The following is a 19,466-nucleotide window of genomic DNA, read 5'->3' as shown; positions in this document are numbered from 1 at the left end:
AGGGGGGAAGCGCCTCAGGAAATATATATATATTTCTGCAGGTGAAACATGCAATCAGTCAGCGTCAGTGAAATGTGTGTATTTACGACTTGAGCGTGGGGCCACTGTATCAGTGAAATAAGTGACAGCATTTTAGGCATAACCGACAAGCATAACAGCAAAAGGGAGGATAATAAACGTCCGATGCGGCCGCTCGCAGAGATTTCGTCCAACATCACTTTCTTGATTGAAGTGCCCTGTCTGCTTAAATGGTGATTGATGAGCCCATCTTCTCATTCCCCTTCTGAACATCAGCTCTTAGAATACGTTTAGAAGTGCGTGTGATGCTCGGCAGCCCGTGGACGTCGAGGTGGGAGGCTCGCTCACTGTCAGTTCCACTCCATCTGTCACGGGGGCCGGCGCACGGTGGCGCATAACCTCGTGTCCGGGAATGGATGAGCAGCAGAATGCATTATTTCATTAAGCTTTTATTGCCCTTTCTGGTCATACGGGACAGTGATACAAGCCGTCTGGTCCGAGCATTTTCGCCGCCATTATGCGCCGGCTTTGACTGTAACAAATCATGTGACGGGAGGCTTTGAAGCTCCCGTCTGGAGAATGTCCTCTCGCGCTGTGTACATTCAGGACTGACGATAACAAACATCCCTTCAATTATGCCGAGTTTAAGCAGTGCGAGTGGGCTGGAAATAGCAATGTAAGGAATGGGAGGATGTGTGAGTTGAGACCCGGAGTCAGGGGACATGAGTTTATTATTGGCTGCCAGACAGTCTTGCTGACTGGATTGTGCTGACATTATTGGTATTTACCTGTTCTCCTGAGAAGAGGAACGTTGCAGAAACTAATAACCTGACTCCACACCACCCCTTTCACTCCCACGCCTAATTTGTTACACACCAAAAAATGGCAGAGATTTAATTAAAAGTTGTTTTTTATTAATTAGAAATTGATTCATCTCACTTCCACGTGCGCGCACACGCACGCCAGGCCCGACAACTTGGTCGGTGTGTTTGAAATATCTGACAGCCACATCGATGCAAGGCACCAAGGCTATTGTGAATAATAAAAGAAAAAAAAAACATGTAATGTTGGCCTCCTTGTCATTCATTTATCATTCCCCCAGCCCTGCAAATTGCTCCGATATTGTTTTGGACATGCTGTAATAGGGAAAAAGTCCTTGAGCTACTCTATTGGATTGTACAGTACAACCTCAATACAAGCAAACCTTTTTTTTTGTCTGCTCTTAGGGCATGGACACAGACGCCTTTGAGAAGAAGTTCAACACACTACAAATAGATTTTGTCCGCAGTCAGCGGCTCTTCTGCCGGGATGTCCTAAAACTGAGTCCGGGACAGAGGGCAGTCATCAGCAATGGCAGGGTGAGTACATTGAATATACGCCCAGGAATAATTCATTCATTTATTTATCAATGCTAACCCTAATAGTAAGTGTCACCATCTGCATTTGTATATTTTCTCTTGTAAGGAGTAGCCATGCCAATAGACGGCAAGCACAATTCAAATGATCATTCATACGTTATTCTGCGGTGAAAGACTCATTTTAAAACAGACGGGAAAAAACACGCAGAACACGGTGATTTAAGTGGGTAAAACATTGTGTTACAATCACATTACATTGAACATCCCCCCAAGGCAAGTAGTAAATAATACATTACAAGTCCAGATGTCCTCGACTCAACCTTCCGAGGTGCGGATGGATGAGAAGGAGATTGTGGTCTGCATATAAACACAAAAGCAACTGTTTAAAACGAGTATTTATTTTAGTCACATTGTTAAGGGGAAAGTTTGTTCATTTATTAAAAGCAATGAGACAAGATGCTGTGGCAATTCTCAATTGGGTTTTGCATTAGCTATCCATGCTGAAAGATGCCAAAACAATTCACCAAAGAACGTCAAGTCAAAGGTTACAATTTTTGAGAATAAAAACAGCATAAAACGAAGTGGAAATGTGAATTACGCAGACTTAGAACATACAAAATGCTGCGTATTTTAGTGAATCAATAAGTATTTGGTCCAAGACATAACTGAGTACTTGGCAGAAAATTCCTTGCTGGCAAGCACAGCGATGCGACGTTTTATGGAGTTGGTCACCACGTTTACACACAGCTCAGGAGAGATTTTGTCTCACTCTTCTTGTGTTACTCTCTAAATCCTTCAAGTTTCTTGGCTGCCGCTTGCAAACTCGAAGGTTCAGCTCCCTTCACAGGTTTTCTATTGGCTCGAAATCTGAAGACTAACTCGAGTGATTTCCAGCCACACATTTGAGTGTTGTGAAAGAAGTTCGCCAGGAAATGATCCAATTTGACTCAATGAGTTTGAGTGTTCTTATTTATCGACAACAAATCATGTATGTTTTATTCTTGTCCATGTCAGCATCAGGCGCAACGATTAAATGCTCTTCCACCAGAGGGCAGATTATACAATATCTTGATTTTTGTTGCTATGCGATTTCCACCTCGTGTTGTTCCTAACTAACTGACAGAGTTGGAAACAATGCCTTTTGTCAACGCTGTGTTGCGACATTATTCTCGCCTGTGGTGTGTGTCAGATCCTCGGACCACTTGAGGAGCACGAGGAATTCACTGCAGAGGATTTCCAATTGCTGGAGAAGATTACACGGAGCAGCTCTGCCGAGAAAGTTAAAGCCCAAGTTAAACTGATGGGGATGAAGCCAAAGCAGTATGTTTTTTTTTTTTTTTTTTCTTTCTCTCCCTCGCCTCCATTTTATTTGCCCTGTAACTGTTTGCGACGGATGCTTGAGAATCCCATAAACCGTATGCCTCGGAGCTGTTGATTGTCCAAACATGATTTCAAAACATACAACTCCTTATTTCTGTCTCAGTGCCAGCGACCTGGTCATGAAGGTTGACGCGTTGTTGGCCGCAGCCCCCAAGAGAGAGCTCCGAAGGGATGTCAACTTTCTCAAAGAGAGCCACAGGTGGCCAATTGTGCTTGGGAATTGAAATAAAATTGCAACATCCAACTGTATTTCCAAGTTGAACAAGACTTTGGGGCTAACCTTTCTTTATCCGCCCTCAGCGTGTTGCAGCTCTCACCCCGTGAAAACGAAGTGTTCTATGATGTGGTGGCCATCGTTGACCCACTCACCAGGGCGGCGCAGAAGATGTCCCCCCTGCTGATTGTAAGTTATCGGCGCTGTCAAATGAAAACCGTGTATATCACGTTTTTTTTTTCCTCCGGAGCAATAAACCACAGATTTACTGTGATTTCATAAAAACACATCACAAACGCTGATAGATAGATTTAGCACCTGATGTTTTCACAGCCTATGCTGTCCAGTATATTGTACCATATGAAGTACTAACTTGCAAATATTACTATATATTCATCTGCAAGATAAAAAATGACAAAGTCAGGGTTTAGTGTTCCAAACTTCACTTTCCCACAAATGAAGTCAAATCGAGCTTGCACGTGTTTGTCAGGCTTTGTCAGAGAGCAGTGGGCTTATTTTGCAGAGCGTCACCACAGATGGCCTGGTTAATATGAAAATATGACTCACTCTGTTCAGGCAGCGAATGAATCCGCTACGGTCAGCGGACATTGTTAGCTGTGTGCTCTCGGGCTAGCAATGCAGTGTTCAGGAGAAATCATGATGGCGGCATATTGTATTGATTTGTGGTTGTGATAGAGGCAGCCCCCGTGCACAAAACCACTGACCCTTTGTTTTGTTTTTCTTCTATTCAATTGTTTATTTATTATTTTCACAACAGCAGTAGCTCAAGCTGTAAGGGCTTGATTGGAAATGTTTGGCTTGGGGACCGGAAGATCGGATCGATTGATAGCCACAGACTAAAAAAGTCCAATATGCGCCACAGACTAGAAATTTGGAAGGTCTGAGTGGCCGGCAGTTAATATTTGAAGCGATGCTGGAGTAAAATAAAACATCCATTAACTCATTTGTGTTGCTGCTTTTCTTTGTGAGAGGGAGTTCTTAATTGTCCGCGTATGAACTGAGATATAATTAGACATGCAGTAGGCTAATATTATTATTTTCTAATTGAGGGTGAAAAGATTAAAGGCGTTTAATTGTCCTAAAGGGTGAATTTGTAGTTTCATAACTGCTAATGAGACAATTTATGCTGAACTTCCAAAATTGTAATGTGTGTGAATGAAATTCAATGACTTTTAAGAATACAAGACTTAATAAATTTAAAGGAATAGTATTAAATGAAAAAGAAGATATCAAACCAGCACCACCCAAGTACAGGTCATCTGTGAGATGTGAATTGAATAATCTTTTCGGGAACGTGATGAAGCTCTTTTTTTCCTCCACTGCCTGCTCTTCACCACACGCAAGCCTGTTTGTTTCTGCCTCTGCTTCTTAATTTTAAAAGTCTCTTTTCCTTTGTGGCCTTCCGCAGGTGCTCAGTCAAGTGGTCAACTTAAGGCTGCGGTTGTTCACCAACTGCCGGGCCAAGTTGTCCGAGTTGCCCCTCAAGAGGTAGGCTCGGCGCTCCAGCCGTAATTAGGTGCTCCCGTCAGGCTTGTTTGAGTGTCGTCGCAATGTTCACTGAGCATCTCAGCCTCACTCCTCCACTCCACGAGATTAAACCGATGCAATCTGCTTAATATCGCTGCCTTATTGCTCTGGGCCTGCTCTTGCATCTCGGAGCAAATTGTACTGCCGCGTTACCAAAAAAAAAAAAAAAAAAAAGGTCCAACAAATCAACAACAAACAGACACAGTCTTGTAACTTTTCGAGCACCGTGAATGTGAGTCACAGTGATTTTTGTTTTTTAACACAATACCATCGTCGCAATTTCCAATAGAGTTTTTCAAGAATCATGCCAGCATGTCCGCACTTGACACTTTAGTTCACTTTAGAACTAAAAACTGAAATTCACAGCACGAGGCAATGCCGCTATCACTTTTACACTAAACATGAGCCACCTGGTGATCATAAACTTGCAGTTGTTTTCACTTGCATTAATGTTCGAAATAACCTTGAATAATGAGCCATATGCTGCTTGCACCAGATTTTATCTGATAAAATAAAGTAGCCTCTTCTAATAAATTTCCATGAGCAAAATAAATTATTTGAGGACTGGAATACATCGTATATATATATTGTGTAACAAAAGTATTCTGTCCGCTAGCCCTTATGTTTGTTTTTAGAAATATTTTCTCTTTGTTTCTTTGTGCTGACATTTCATGTCTGTCCTCAGCTTTTACTCTTATGTATTGGAGTCTGATGTCACCTTTTTGGCCAACGACTCGGCATCTCCCGGTCCGGTGGCTCGCTTCACTGAGCTTCCCGAATCTCCACTTCTCACTCTTAATATGATCACACCCGAGGGATGGATGGTGCAGGCCCTCCGTAGCCCCCATGACTTGGATAACATCCACCTTCAGGAGGTATGCCGCTGGCCCTCATTGACCTTCAGTTGATCATTTTTATTTTGCTGACAATTCAAACGGTGACATCATGCCAGGTGAGCGGGATCGTGACGGCAGAGTATGAGCTGGAGCACCTCTTGCTTGAGGGTCACTGTTTCGACCTGTCGACCGGCCAGCCTCCCCGCGGACTACAGTTCACACTGGGCATGAGTCGAGACCCTCTCATGTATGACACCATCGTCATGGCTAACCTGGTTAGTGATTTACGCGGTTACCATAGCTGCATACCTGTTACCATGATGTTCACTATTTGTGCTGTTTTGCAATAGGGCTATTTCCAACTGAAAGCCAATCCTGGCGCCTGGCTGCTCAGACTGCGTAAAGGACGATCGGAGGACATCTATCAGATTCTTTCGTAAGATTTCACCAGCACTACAAATTTGGACACGGTTTCATGCTCGCGTGTATTCCATCCTATTTTCAATCTCGTCTTTTCCACCCATGTACCTATTTTAAGATGGTCAGGTAATAGACTGATTAGGTGTCTTCACCAGAACCCCCCTCAGCATTAAAGGCTCTTTTTAGCTGCCATATACCGGTAGCTATGAAAGCCTATCGCTATGGTAACGTGGCGAGCTGCTGACACTATCTGAGCTCCAGGTTTTGATGAGTGCGGGGAGTTGTGTGCAACACAGGGGGGGGGGTATGTAGGAGGAGTACGCTGCTGTTAAAGACATTGGGAAGGAGGGGAGAGGGGGCTCAGCTGGTCACCCGTCATGCCATCCACCAACCCGCAATGTGCAGCAGAATGTTTCAGCCGGTAACGCGTAGGTGTGAAAGGACACGCGTACGAGACGAGCGCACTGGCGTCTTCTAATTTCTATGAGCAAAGAGAGTTTGAGCTTGCTCTGAAAAGACAGACTTTCTCAAAGAACCGCATAGCCTTTCCTGTCAAGGCCATAATGGCCCAAATCCTACTCATCCGTGCACAGTCTACAGGGTCTTCCCTTCTACATGACCCTATAGGATCATAGGTGCTGTCCTCCCTGGCACGGAAGATTTAGGACACGCACCAGTTTCTAGTCTTGTGGAAAATCATATAGGACAAGCCAAGATTTATTCCCCAATCCTCCAGGTGAAGCAAAAAGGTGATGTCATTTTTCACCTTGGCAGTGTCATTATTCTTGTGGTTAGCGGGCACTCGGCTCCGCTTTGGTGGCTGATCAGAGCCGAGTGTCCGTGCACCCTTTTCTGCCGCTGCTGCACCTCCTCGCCCTGACACCCGTGATTGAGATGGCCTGCTCTCCACTTCTCACAGAAAGCATATAGATTGATTTCTGCACCCTTTTTTACACAACCCCGAAAGCCATAGGTTCTCCTGCCCGTGGCACTGAAGCGTGCAATTAGTTCTCACCAAAACAAAGCCATTTGTCATAATGATAACCTTAATTTTTTGCTATTTTGTAACCTATTAGGCTTCTCAATGTCTTACTCTGCATCGTAGACTATAAGTCACCATTAGACTCAGTAGATCGCACCTGCCAAAACACGCTCGTCGCCACTCTTCAACTCAATAGCTGTGAAAGGCCAGTGTTACCCGATCAATACTGCACAGACGTTTCCATTAAATCAGCCGTCTTATACAGTGCAGATGGGAAGTAGTAATGGATAAAACACAAGATACGTGTTTCCTTAATAATGACGGAGGGTAATGAAGTTGGTTCTACTGTCACCCCGGCTGCCGAGTGTCACTGTTGGCCGCCGTCAAACACAATCAAGATAAAACACATTTCAATTTGGAACTGAATTAATTGTGCTGAATTACTGAACCGATATACGTATCATATTACAGATTATGATCATTATTGAGAATATGGAGTTGCGGTCTTTGAAAATAATTGTTTTGTCCCCAATCCAACCTACCTATTCAATGACATGCTTATCATTTCTTGCAGAAGTAACAATAGTAACAATTGTTATTTTTATGATAGGCACGATGGAACCGATTCCCCAGGAGATGACGGTGATGTTGTTGTCTTGCTGAATAGTTTCCACAGTAAGATTATTAAAGTCAGGGTGAGTGTGTTGTATTTTTATTGTTGTTTTGTATTATTATTATTAGTTTACGATATACAGAGGAACTTCCAAAATTGAACACAGTCAATTCTGTGATGCTATATGATTTGCAAGATGCTCTAATTCCAAAAGAGCCATCCCATAGGAATCATGTAAAGTGAATTAATTCATTCCAGATCTTTCTAAACCATTCAGATATTTGGCGCTCCCTACTAACCAGCCGATGTAGGAGGTAATAACATTAATATACTCAGGATATACTGTATACTAAACACAAATTCTTTTAATACTCCGCATACGATCCAGAGCAAAGAAGCAGAACACTACTAAATGTTAAACTTTAATTAGCAACGCCAGGACTGTAAACGGTAAGCTATAAAATAGTCTTATATTCCATAATGGTGAACATGGGAATTAACAGTTGCATAAATGTTTATCTTGCAAAGATAATTTACTGTGGACAACTTTAAAAGGCTGTATAATAGTGTTATGTAAGATAATGGTGGACGTGGGAATTAATAGTCACACAAATAAACATTTGCATATCTAACAGAGGTGCAACTTGATGATGGTCAAAAACTAATCGAAACTTTCTGTTGTGACGTAGGTGCAGAAAAAGGCAGACAAGATGAATGAGGATCTTCTAAGTGAAACAAGCGAAAGCAAAGGCCTGTGGGACTCCATAGCAAGGTCTGCATGTGTGATATGTTAGTTGACATAGGATGAGGCGCTTCCCTCCTTTTGTCTATTGATTGGCAGGAACAACTTTGTCAATGCCACGTTATGGTTTCAGGAGATCTTATTCATCGCCGGGCTCCAGACTACATTATTATGCTGTAAGAGCTAGTCTTGCAAAAAATATGTGCTTCTGTAGGTATGTGTATGCTAGCCTTTGTGTGTGAGTGCTCCCCCAACCCCTCTCTAATTGTGTGATCTTGTTTGCTCACCCTAACGCTTGCTGTGTGAAGTGTCTGGAGTACATTTTTGACAAGCTAGGCAGTGTGGTTGCAACCCATCAGTCAACAGTTAACACCTTCAGTCATTTTGTTCCTCTTTTTTTTTTCTTATATATATATTGGTGCTTCTTTTATTTGTTGCTTCACACCGCTGTGCTGATCTGTCTTCAACACAGAGGTGAATCCGTGTCAAAGGTGATGATTATATTGCAATTAACAAAACTACTGATGTCTAGACATACATTTTGCGCACACACACAGTTGTATACCACTGTATAAATCCTCTAAGAATCTTTTTTTGGGGTACTAGATTGCATTACATCTTATATATAGATAAGATATTATGCAATATATTCTCTCATCCCATGTCTTGTACGTGTATTCTATCTCATTAGGTGAACAAATGTTAGGTCGGGGTCACCGTGACACCCAGACCACCTCGTCTGGCTTAGTGAAAGCTGTGTTTCTGTATTAAAAAAAATAGTTTAAGCGTCCTCATGGTGGTCTCGTAGTAGAAGGGCAGAAGGAGGTTAATTCGGGTGGATGGCTTGTCTCATTAAGATGCCAGCTGGATACATTGAGCAGAACAGGTTATAGCGGTACTGTGGCCTTGGTGTGGACCTTAGCCGCGTGGATGGCATAGCAAATTGCCGGCTGCCTGGGAAACACCATTTTATCTATTTTGAAGTTGGTTTTGGATTTTCAGGCTATGATGCCCTTAACATTTTTGAGCACTGTGTATTTAAACGCATGTCGCTCATTATTTAATGGAACGTAAAATAAAAAATAAACTATGTTTTTGGTCACATTTGAACATATGTAATGGTCATACAACTGCAATCGTAGGTTCACATACAAGGTGGGCCATAAATCTGAATTAATCCATCAATTCATTTTCTATTCTGCTTGTCCTACCGAATGTAACAAAAATATAATAGACACTTGAGTTTAGACTTTCTTGCTCCCGTGAATCATTTGTAATCTTGGGTCTACTTTAGGGGATTTGTTCTAGAAGATGGAAGGAAGGTCATTTATTGATTGAAACTCTCACAGGAGTTGGTCTCTCACAGGCAAGTCTGTGCATCTTGGCGATGTGCATACAAATGGCAATCTTGATCTTGTGTCAAGATGTAATGTCCTTTTTTTTTTTCACCTTTGCTTTCTGATAGTTAATATCGTGAGTTAGATTTTATCACATGCCCGATATCTGAGATATCTAAAATCGCCTAGTTTTTTTATTTGGCACGAGGGTTTTCTCCTGCAATTGATTAAATGTGACCGCGTGCCTCGGTGGAGCAACTAAATTACATTTGCGATAGGTTTATGGTGCGGAATGCGAGGGAAATGTTGCGCAAATGATTCCCTCATTACTTGAAATATCCCAGCATTTAGTCTCATGGAGCAGCACACGCTTTGCATTATTTGCAACACACTCACATCTCCGTTGTGGGAAAACATTTCTGTTCCCAAGGACTTTTTGCCTGTTAGTCTTATCCGGTTGTGCGGATTGAAGCAGAGCCGAGGTTATTGGATGTAGAGAGTTAAGTGGAATAGAAGGTTTTCAGGATGGAGAGCGAATGTTACAAATAGGGGGAGTCCCGGCTTGGGATGGATGGCTTGGATAGATTCGATTGTCGAAATCACTCCTTGCGGTTGCTTTGAGATTATTCCCTCCGCGTACTTCCTACTCACAAGACGTTTCATGTGTTTTAAATAACATTAAAGTCAAAGTAAGTCCAATACGCCAAGCAAGTTGAGCAGACAAGTCTGTTCTCACTAAAAAGTTAATTGTCACTTTTCATTTGGTGTGCCAGTGCGGGTATTGTATGTTAGTACTTGTGCTGGTAAAAATGCTCTGATACTACAACATCGATACTTATTACCAGCCTGCTAGATTTCGTCCTTTTTGAGCATACCGGGCACACAGAATCATGATGTGCTTGATTCGTTGATCCAAATGGTCATTGAATGCAAGTAGTAAGAATGTCAGCATTTTTGTGTTTGAATTTTTTTAGTGTTTGTTTTGTGAATGCATGTGCTTTGAGCTTTTGCGAGTGCAGTGACATGTTTCTGAAAAATAGTCCAGTTTTTCTTTTTACATTTAGCCTAACGATGCTCTGCACCCACAAAGATCGCCAATCACACTCAAATGACTCCACGTTTATAAATATGTTTTGTTTATATTTTGTAATAGAGTTATTGATCCAATGTGTCCCTTAAGATTGGCTTCAAACAGTCGCACACCGTGATACATAGTGTTTTTCTTTCGTTGTCCCCGGCTTCATAAAAGCCCAGCGATTTCCAGGCGTACTTTTGATTCACCGTATGAAAGACATCCATCAATGTGGAAAATAAGACAATTTGTTGTCTCGTCTACAGCATCGCAGGAGGAAGCCCCAAGAAGGATTCTGGCGAAAAGAAGAAGGAGGATGTTCTAAACATATTTTCAGTGGCCTCCGGTCATCTGTATGAGCGCTTTCTGCGGTATGAGCCCCTTATTTCTCAGAGCCTCTCATCGCTTACGCTCCAGGCTCTAAAAATCATCTTCTTTTTATCCTTGATCCTGCGAGTTCTCCCTCCCCTTTCCGTCTCAATTTCAGGATCATGATGCTGTCCGTTCTCCGCCATACCAAAACGCCTGTCAAGTTCTGGTTTCTCAAGAATTATCTCTCCCCTTCATTCAAGGTAGCACTTTGGCCTGCATTTAGCTTTTCTTGGTGCAGTATGGTAAAAAAAAAAAAGGCAAAAATGGTGATAAAAATTGTTAGGTGTGTGTGCCCCACTTAAGTGTATGCGACTTTACCTTTTGATTCGGTCAAAGCACGAAGATGACAGTCTCGCTAGTACTTCTACTGGATGTTTCTTTGCCTCAACCCTACTTTGAATAACACATTCCTCTCTAAGATTCCTTTTGATATCATCATTCTTTTGAAGTCTCTGACCTTGAAAAACAACACAGCGGGTCCAAATGCACTTTTATTTCATCATCTGTAAACAAACTCACGCGTTCTCAAATAACGTCACAGCACTTCTGCCTACAGGTTTTTATTGCATACTGATGTTTGCAAGTTGTGATATGATTGGTGGATACAAATTTGTTTTCTGTCACGATGACTTGTTAGGAGACCATCTCCCACATGGCAGAGTCCTATGGATTCCAGTATGAACTTGTTCAGTACAAGTGGCCACGCTGGCTCCACCAGCAGACCGAGAAGCAACGCATCATCTGGGGCTATAAGATCCTCTTCCTGGATGTCCTCTTCCCCTTGGCTGTGGATAAGATCATTTTCGTGGACGCCGATCAAGTCAGCATGAAAACCGATACTATAAAGATGGTGACAATGGTAGGAGTCAATGTTAGTTCCTGTCTGGGTCCCTTCACAGATCGTTCGAGCAGATCTAAAGGAGTTGCGAGATCTGGACCTGGAGGGCGCTCCTTATGGTTACACACCTTTTTGCGACAGCCGTACAGAGATGGACGGTTATCGATTTTGGAAAAGCGGCTACTGGGCGTCACATCTGGGACACAGGAAGTACCACATCAGGTACGCTTGAGCCACTGAATTATATCAGATTTTTATCTATTGTGCAATTTATACACAAAAGGATGGAACGTGTTTCGGGGATTTCTGATTTATCATTTAATCACCAAAAATAAATTTACAGAATCATCGATGTTTTAAACGATCATTGGCTGCAGAAAAATTTTAATAGTTAGGCTATACTGTGGCTTCACATTTATAAACGCGTCTACCACTTGCTGAGCGTGTCCATTGTATTTTTCTTTTATGAATCAACTCCTCCGAGTCATTTTTTTCTTTTATTAAGTGCTTTTTTATGGGGCTTTTAGTCTGAGATTTCTCACAGCTGCCTCGTGTCCTCTCTCTCGCCATATTTCCTCCGCAGCGCGCTCTATGTGGTCGATTTGAAGAAGTTCCGCAAGGTTGCGGCTGGCGACAGACTGCGAGGACAGTACCAAGCTCTGAGCCAGGACCCAAATAGTTTGTCAAACTTGGACCAGGTAAAGTGTTTTTTAAATGAATCACTTTTGGACAAAAAATGAAATTTTTGAAGTGACTACCTCCGGCACAGTGTTATTATCTTCGTAAAGGTACAATTAGTTCTTGCATTGGATCTTGTTTGACTGACTGTGTAGCTCATAGCTGCTATTGTTGTAGGACCTTCCCAACAACATGATTCATCAGGTGGCCATCAAGTCTCTCCCTCAGGAGTGGCTGTGGTGTGAGACGTGGTGTAATGACGCCTCCAAAGTGGCAGCCAAGACCATCGACCTGGTGAGAGCCGCATCCATGACAGGGGAAAACAAACTAGGGACATTCGGCTGTTAACATGCATGTCATACAGAGAAATTTGAGTCACTGAGTGAGAACTGTAGTGGGCTGACTCCATTTTTTTTTTTTTTTTTGTGTCGCAGTGCAATAATCCCAAAACCAAAGAGCCCAAACTGACGGCAGCGGCGAGAATCGTGCCCGAGTGGGTCGACTATGACAATGAAATCAAGCAATTGCTCAAGGGAATCCAACAGCGGGAAAATGTCAAGACTTCTAAACGGACGCGGTCGCAACAAAACGGAGGTGCGCACAGCATTAACACTTGAAAGCTGTTCATAAAATATTTTTTTCTTATGAAGTATAATTGCTACCCTCCCCAAATTGCATTGCATGCCTCTTAATTTCTTTTGTTTTTGATGCTATTTTTTTCCAAATGATTACTTCTAAAACTTGTTTTTTCCTTGGCAGGCCACAAGCGTGATGAACTTTAGCAAACAGATGAAGAGAGACACCTGACGATTGCACGCTCACTGGCGATGTTATTTGGGATATTTGCCACGTGTGCTGCAGCAGTCAATTAGCTCCATCCACGCCTGACGCGTTCAAATAACCAAGAGGGACGTTGCTACTGGCACACTTGGAAGCATGAAGTAGAGTGAAGGAAAGGTAGGAAATCAGGATTGTGTTGGAATACATTGCACAGAAATCCTGTTTAATTATCATAAAATTGATTTTTTTTTTTTTTTTTATTATTAAATGCTGGAACATGCTTGTCCATTCATCCGCAATCAAACCGTCCGGTATATTGACCATCATAGTTCTTACAAAGTATGTCAACAGAAAACCACTACAAGAAAAAGAAGGAAAGTTATGAGTAATATTGGAGAATGCATATTTTTGATTGACATTTTCTGCATGTTACGAGAAAACATGTAACAAACAAAACAAGTATGAGAAGTAGTCGATGTTTTCCAAAGGAAAAAAAATCACAAACTTAACCTTTAAATTCTTTTGCATATAATTTTTTCTTTTTTATTTAGAATGAATCATCATACTTACCCGTTTGCTATTCAACATTAAAAAATCCTTTCCAGTCGTTGCCTAGCAACAGCCCCTGCACATAAAGACTTTTAAAGATATAGATATTGATATCAAGGCACATTGGTGTTTGTCCTTAACATGCTTTTTATCATATGTCCCTTAAAAAGTGGCTAGTTGGGAGTTTTTTTACACAGTCCTTTAGAAGGAGGTGTCTATTCGAGAGGAGGCCTTTATTTGTACATTTCTATGTGGATTGTTCGACAGTTGTTACTTAACGGTGGGATCGCCAGCCAATCACAGCGCTCATGTCAAAGCAAAGCCAATATGTGCAAAACTAGCTCGCATAATAGAACTTGACAGGGTTACTGGTTTATCATGTTCAGTGTGTACTTTTCTAACTTATTACATTGCATCTTTGTTACATATTGTCGTCTTACTAAAATAATGGCCCAAGTCATTTCGTCAGAAAACAAAACAGCCAAATATTGATATTCATTTCAGGGGTAGAATTGTATGATCTCTTCAGGATCAAGAGGCAAAAAAAAAAATGTGAATGCCATTATTTCAGAAGGTTTTGTTACTCAGTATTATGCTCTCAGGAATGAATCATGTTTTTCAGCTTGGCCAAAGTCTTAAATAAAACCGTAAGTGGTCTACATTTCGCTGTGCCGTGTCACCTGTTCACATCGTTCAAGTGTCTGTGAAAACAACTGCACCATTTGAACAAAATGAATTGTGTGATCAAACACAAGTGAAGTGCTTTACTTTATATAAATAAGATCTTTATTTACAGGTCAAGACACTTTCCAGTCATATAAAAATAGCAGTTTGCTGGCACAAAATTATTTTCCTGAATGGATGCTTATCAAAAAGAAAACATGAACCCCATGCTCCCAATACTGTGGTTAAAAAAGCTCCTCTGTTTGCATAGCAACGTGTCATATTCAACTGGAGGAGTCCACATGTTGACAAATTGCTTTAATTAAGTTCACATTCTCCTTTTTAAATTGGTAAAGAACTAACTTAATCTTGAGCTCCGGCACCCTCAGTTAAAGTTAAATTTGAAGTGGAAGTTTCCCGAACCGAATGGGTTAAAGTTGTGGAATTGATGGCCTCCGCGGTGAACTTGCTGACTCTCGGGGTCCATGGGGTCTTCGCCGTGGTCAAACTTGGTTCGCATTTCTGAAGGATGTGGAGATAAACACAGTTATTGCCTTGATTGGCCATTACCGCAGTGCCTTTTAAAAGTCTGACTTTCTTCCGGTTTGCTGAGTTGATTGTTGTTCTTACCCGGGTCGGTTAAGACCTCCTTGGCCTGAGCAATGTCTATGAACTTCTTTTCGGCCGCCTTCTTTTCTTCTGGATCTTGGAAGTTGTCCGGGTGCCACTGTTGTGCCAGTTTTCTGTACGCTTTGATGATCTCTTTCTTCTGGGCCGTCCTGTTGTGTACCATAACAACCTCAATGACATCTTGACATTTTGTGAAGAATGTTTGCAAGTTTGTACCTCTTGACTCCCAAGATTTTGTAGTAGTCTCTCTTCTTAGACTGCTTCAAAAGGCGCTGGGCTTTGTCCAGACCTTCTTGGATCTGACGGTCATTCTCACTGTGTTCGGATGCACTTTGGTAATCCCTAATAGCTGTAACACAGGAGGAAAAGACCATTTAGTCATACTCATTCTCAGCTAATCAGTGGGTTTGAATTTAATGTCAGTCCCACATGTATGTTATATTAGATTTTTTTCTTTTACTTTCTGAGCTTAACTGTATTGGTAGAGCACTTTAAAACAAGCCCTGCTGAATACAAAAAATATTGAGTGCCACCGATTTGAACTGATTTTTATCTACATTCAAAATGATACCTTTATTCCAATAAGCTACACTGTAAAAAACATTTTTGTGTAATATTCTATCAATATATTATTTTTTTTATTGTAGCATCATCCCTCACTTTGAGCACATACTGCAGCTCCTCCAGGCTGCTTGTGCTAAAAGGTGAACTAAGTGGTTTCGGGCCATGACACTAAAAGCCACCGCGACCACGTCTGAGCGCTCCTGCCGTGTTCATTGTGCATTTGAGCTGAGTGACAGAGTTGGACAAGACGCTCAAAGAGGTTGTCGGGTCTGCGTCTGCCTGAAGGGATGCTGTTATTAAACCCGTTAAACAGACACGATTGGGTGGTTTTTGCAATACGTGGTTGTAAGGTCTGAGGATCGCATTCAAGTGACAAGTTCAGACAAACGGCAACCGAGGTTTGCCAAAGACAACAGCGGCTGTCAGGTGGGAAAGGAGATTATTCACCATCTGCTCTCATTTGATGTTGGGATGCTTAAGGGACACTTATTAGAGCCGCTGGCTAGATAGATAATAAAAATTTAAAAAAAGCCTAAAGCTCCGAGCCTACCTACCATTGCACAGATGATAAACAGCGTATAAAAATAAGAAAGGATATAAAATGACAGAGCTTACCCTCCTCATATTGTTCATTTTGGATGTAGGCCTCGGCCCTGTTCTTCAGCGCGTCGACGTTGTGCGGGTCTGACTGGAGGACTTGGCCGCACACCTTAATGGCTCTGTCGGGCTGCTGCTGGCCCTGTGAGAGTGAACACGCTACTTTTAACAAGAGTACTTATAAACCTAAAAGAGCAGTAGGGAGTGTCGTTTTTTTTTTTACATGTGTCAACGCGTAGCAGATGCGCTCATTCGCCAGCATTATGAAATGAGGCACATTGGGCTCCGTCTTCATCACCGTCTCAAATTTACTTACAGCCTCCTCGTACCTGAAAGGTAAACGCAAAACGATGAGGTGCTAAAATGATTCAAGAGCCATGTCATGCAGCGTTTCTCAAACCATCAGTAGTATGTGGGCTCCCTCTAGCGGTTAGCACTAAATCATGTTACAGTAGCTTTTTTTTTTTAAAATCTTTTCAAATCATTTGTGTATGCGTTAACTTTTGAGTACAATAGTCACATATTGTTTTTAATAGTCCATTTAATTGAACCTTTGTGTAGTATATTTTGATTGAATGTCTTTTAGGTAGTTTCTTATCTCCCCATTTTAAGAACAGTTTAAGCATAATGTCAAACAATAAAAACCTGCCGTGCTTTCGACGGCCACTTAGGCCTACTTGTCCAATCTAATGTAGATCATAATGGTGATGCCCAGTGTAAACACATAATTACGGACGTAATGTATTCTCACATGACTTATGAGCCAACACACACGCACCTCTGCTCTTGGATGAGTTCCTCAGCAGACAGGATTTGTTTGTTGAGCTTTTTGACCTGCTTGTAGTGACTGAAGCACTGCTTGTGATCGGGGTCCAGCTTTAGGCACTCGCGCACCTCACTGCGCATCACACCAGAGGAGAAAGGGGGAAAAAGTGCATAGATTGTAATCCATCGTGACATAAACTTGTTTCATCTCTTTGCATTGTTCCTATCGTGTTCTTACTTGAGGGACATTTCATGGTCGCCCATGTTGTAGTAGATGGTGCTGAGCTGGTAGAAAGCTTGCGTGTTGTCATTCCTCAACTTGGACGAGACCTTTAGGTCACTGATGGCCTTCCCCATTTCGCCCATTTGAATGAAGCACTCAGCGCGCATCTCGCGAGACGTCACGTCCCAAACACAAGTCTGTAACGTGGGACATAGCTGACTCAAGCTGTGGATAAACGTGAGCAAGCAGTTATGGGGATGGCAGATAAGTTGACGCGTCTTGCCTCAATGATGGCGTCAAACAGGGCAGCCGCCCCAGCGTAGTCTTTACTGTTGTAGCTGTGCCGCGCTTCAGCAACCAGACGCTGGATCTCGTCGGATTTTATCAGCTGATTCTGGGCCTCGGTCGCCTCATTGTCAGTAGGGTGGACCTTCAACTGAAGCATCACATGCAGCAGTCAGACATGTTTCAAGTGACACCATTTAGGAGTTTTGGCTGTAGAAAATGTACAAAATAGAATGTAGAAGTATTCTATGTACAAAAATGTTTTTAGTACAGAGGATTTCAATAGTTGGATGGCTCTGTGTGACACCGGTTGAATAACTACTGGCAATGTAGCAGCAGAGCAACACTGACACCTTCAGGTCAAACCAAATTTATGTCCACTCACCACCTTCCGGAAGTCATCTTCTGCTTCGTCCAGCATGCCTTGCTTCAGAAGAAGGTTTCCCCTCTGGAGACGTGCCTAGAATAACAATTTGTTAGATGCCAAGCAAAGTATGAAGGTTGTTTTTATAGGTACAATGGTTTGGAAGTGCAACACTCACCGATGTGAAGTCTGGTTTGAGTTCGATGACTCTGCTCAAATCTGGCAGCGCCGACTTAGACTTGCCCATGGCCAGATACACTGTGGCTCTCCTGTAATAGGCCAAGTAGTTTTTGGAATCTCCATCTGATCAGAGGACAGCAATGTTTCATTACATGGAGATACATAGGCAACGAGATGGGATGTACGATATTGACGTTTTTAGGCTACTTACCCACAGCGGCATGGAAGTGAGAGAGAGCGTCAGCTAGTTGTCCCGCTGCGAGCAGTTTCTTGCCCATCTCCATGTGATGGTCTACGCTCCCTTCCCTGCCACACTTGACTCCTGACAAAACAAGGGGTTAAGGGTTTGACATTATCTGCCAATGACAATGACCTCAAATCTGGGGTTAATGGACAGTTTGGGGGTGTTATAAGGAAGAGGAAATGTGCATCCTCTTTGGTTGGTCACTATTTTATGAGTCAGACTTTTCCCAACATGAAGATTATTGAGAGAGTTAACATGCATCTTTGACATCTATAGTTATATAGCAGTGAATGAGTTACACCCCGACACTGTTCCAACCTGACTGATGACATTTGAAATTCAATGCAAGTCATCAGAGCCGAGGAACGATCAAAAATATACAGCAACATTATGCATCATGGGTTCGTGCACTCATGCAAGGTACAAACTTCGATCGCACGTATAAAGAATACTCAATACTTTCATTTTTGATCAGGTAGATCTTTATGAATGCAATAATTTATTGGTCGCTCGAAAATCTACGTGTCTTTCTTCCTGGTCTAAATAGACAAAATTATGAAAACAAGTTTACTTTTCAGTGGGGACTGTACTTGATTGTTTATTAAACATAACAAAAATGGGTAGTGTAGGTCCCTAATACACAACCAAGGACAAATTTAAGTGTCAACAGGCTACAAATGTATAAAATAGATGGGAAACTGTTAGCTAGCCTGCTAATGTATTGACATATAAGGCTACGTTAACGTTAGCAGTTACCGATTTAGCTAACGCCCGTCCGTCGTTGTATGAAATTACCAAAAAGCAGCCATCTACTGTCGTAAAACCTAACGCAACTATTTCTAGGTTACTACTGCACGACTTACCTTCGAATCGCATGTCAATCAAAACAAGAACATATGGCAAGTAAGTTAGTAGCTTGTGTGCCACGTGCTCCACGGAAACCATGGTTAAATCCCACTCGAATGCTTCTCGGTGTCCGTGGCGTGATGACAGTTGTTCAAAAGTGACGTTATTGCAAATGTGTTTGGGTTTAAAGTCCGAACCAGTCCCATGTGTTGACAGCTATGAAGCGATGAGCTGTAAGGAAGCTCTCCTCTCCTTCCTTGTCTCCTTCACTGGCAGCCACACACAACTCCGCAGACCGGTCGTGGGACGCGATGATTGGCTGCCAGGTTGACAAAACCACGCCCATCCGAAATGCTTCAACTGAGTGG

At 42.2% G+C, this 19,466-nt stretch overlaps 2 protein-coding genes across 4 annotated transcripts in view; one reads left to right on the top strand and one right to left on the bottom strand.

The window, feature by feature from the left end:
• uggt2 (UDP-glucose glycoprotein glucosyltransferase 2) overlaps positions 1-19,466 on the top strand; it is a 32,513-nt gene that overhangs the window by 11,573 nt on the left and 1,474 nt on the right. Inside the window, exons 22-40 of one of the 3 annotated variants that reach the window (XM_088383505.1) lie at positions 1,245-1,376; positions 2,566-2,696; positions 2,860-2,955; positions 3,057-3,159; positions 4,400-4,479; positions 5,204-5,393; positions 5,471-5,629; positions 5,705-5,790; positions 7,367-7,451; positions 8,059-8,141; positions 8,245-8,325; positions 10,787-10,891; positions 11,008-11,092; positions 11,530-11,712; positions 11,792-11,952; positions 12,314-12,428; positions 12,586-12,702; positions 12,843-13,002; positions 13,168-14,398. In XM_088383505.1, coding sequence (XP_088239631.1) covers positions 1,245-1,376; positions 2,566-2,696; positions 2,860-2,955; positions 3,057-3,159; positions 4,400-4,479; positions 5,204-5,393; positions 5,471-5,629; positions 5,705-5,790; positions 7,367-7,451; positions 8,059-8,141; positions 8,245-8,325; positions 10,787-10,891; positions 11,008-11,092; positions 11,530-11,712; positions 11,792-11,952; positions 12,314-12,428; positions 12,586-12,702; positions 12,843-13,002; positions 13,168-13,190 — 2,175 coding nt within the window. In that variant the 3' untranslated portion in view covers positions 13,191-14,398. Of the gene's footprint in view, positions 1-1,244; positions 1,377-2,565; positions 2,697-2,859; positions 2,956-3,056; positions 3,160-4,399; positions 4,480-5,203; positions 5,394-5,470; positions 5,630-5,704; positions 5,791-7,366; positions 7,452-8,058; positions 8,142-8,244; positions 8,326-10,786; positions 10,892-11,007; positions 11,093-11,529; positions 11,713-11,791; positions 11,953-12,313; positions 12,429-12,585; positions 12,703-12,842; positions 13,003-13,167; positions 14,399-19,466 lie in introns of those variants that run through there. The other 2 variants (XR_015859962.1, XM_088383504.1) reach the window with 2 other exon arrangements.
• dnajc3a (DnaJ (Hsp40) homolog, subfamily C, member 3a) lies at positions 14,501-19,365 on the bottom strand. Its single transcript, XM_088383511.1, has 12 exons — positions 19,116-19,365; positions 18,220-18,330; positions 18,007-18,131; positions 17,850-17,924; positions 17,463-17,615; positions 17,195-17,376; positions 16,970-17,089; positions 16,415-16,520; positions 16,210-16,333; positions 15,247-15,379; positions 15,031-15,179; positions 14,501-14,922 (listed from the first exon to the last, which is right to left on the bottom strand). Exons 1-12 carry the CDS (start codon positions 19,195-19,197, stop codon positions 14,786-14,788), a joined length of 1,497 nt encoding a protein of 498 aa, XP_088239637.1. The 5' UTR covers positions 19,198-19,365; the 3' UTR covers positions 14,501-14,785.

Source organism: Syngnathus floridae, chromosome 8 (genome assembly GCF_059516105.1).
Source record: "Syngnathus floridae isolate MCC-2025c chromosome 8, RoL_Sflo_1.0, whole genome shotgun sequence".
Lineage (NCBI taxonomy): Eukaryota > Metazoa > Chordata > Actinopteri > Syngnathiformes > Syngnathidae > Syngnathus > Syngnathus floridae.
Note: the sequence above shows the minus strand (reverse complement) of the source record. Positions and strands in the feature narration are given on the sequence as shown.

Excerpts from the sequence above, each read along its gene's own strand:
- dnajc3a (XM_088383511.1), bottom strand. The coding sequence starts at position 19,197 with ATGGTTTCCGTGGAGCACGTGGCACACAAGCTACTAACTTACTTGCCA. Across the intron at positions 17,616-17,849 it reads AAGATGACTTCCGGAAGGTG|TTGAAGGTCCACCCTACTGA; the intron begins GTGAGTGGACAT and ends GTGATGCTTCAG. Across the intron at positions 16,334-16,414 it reads TCTGCTACGCGTTGACACAT|GGCCAGCAGCAGCCCGACAG; the intron begins GTAAAAAAAAAA and ends TCACTCTCACAG.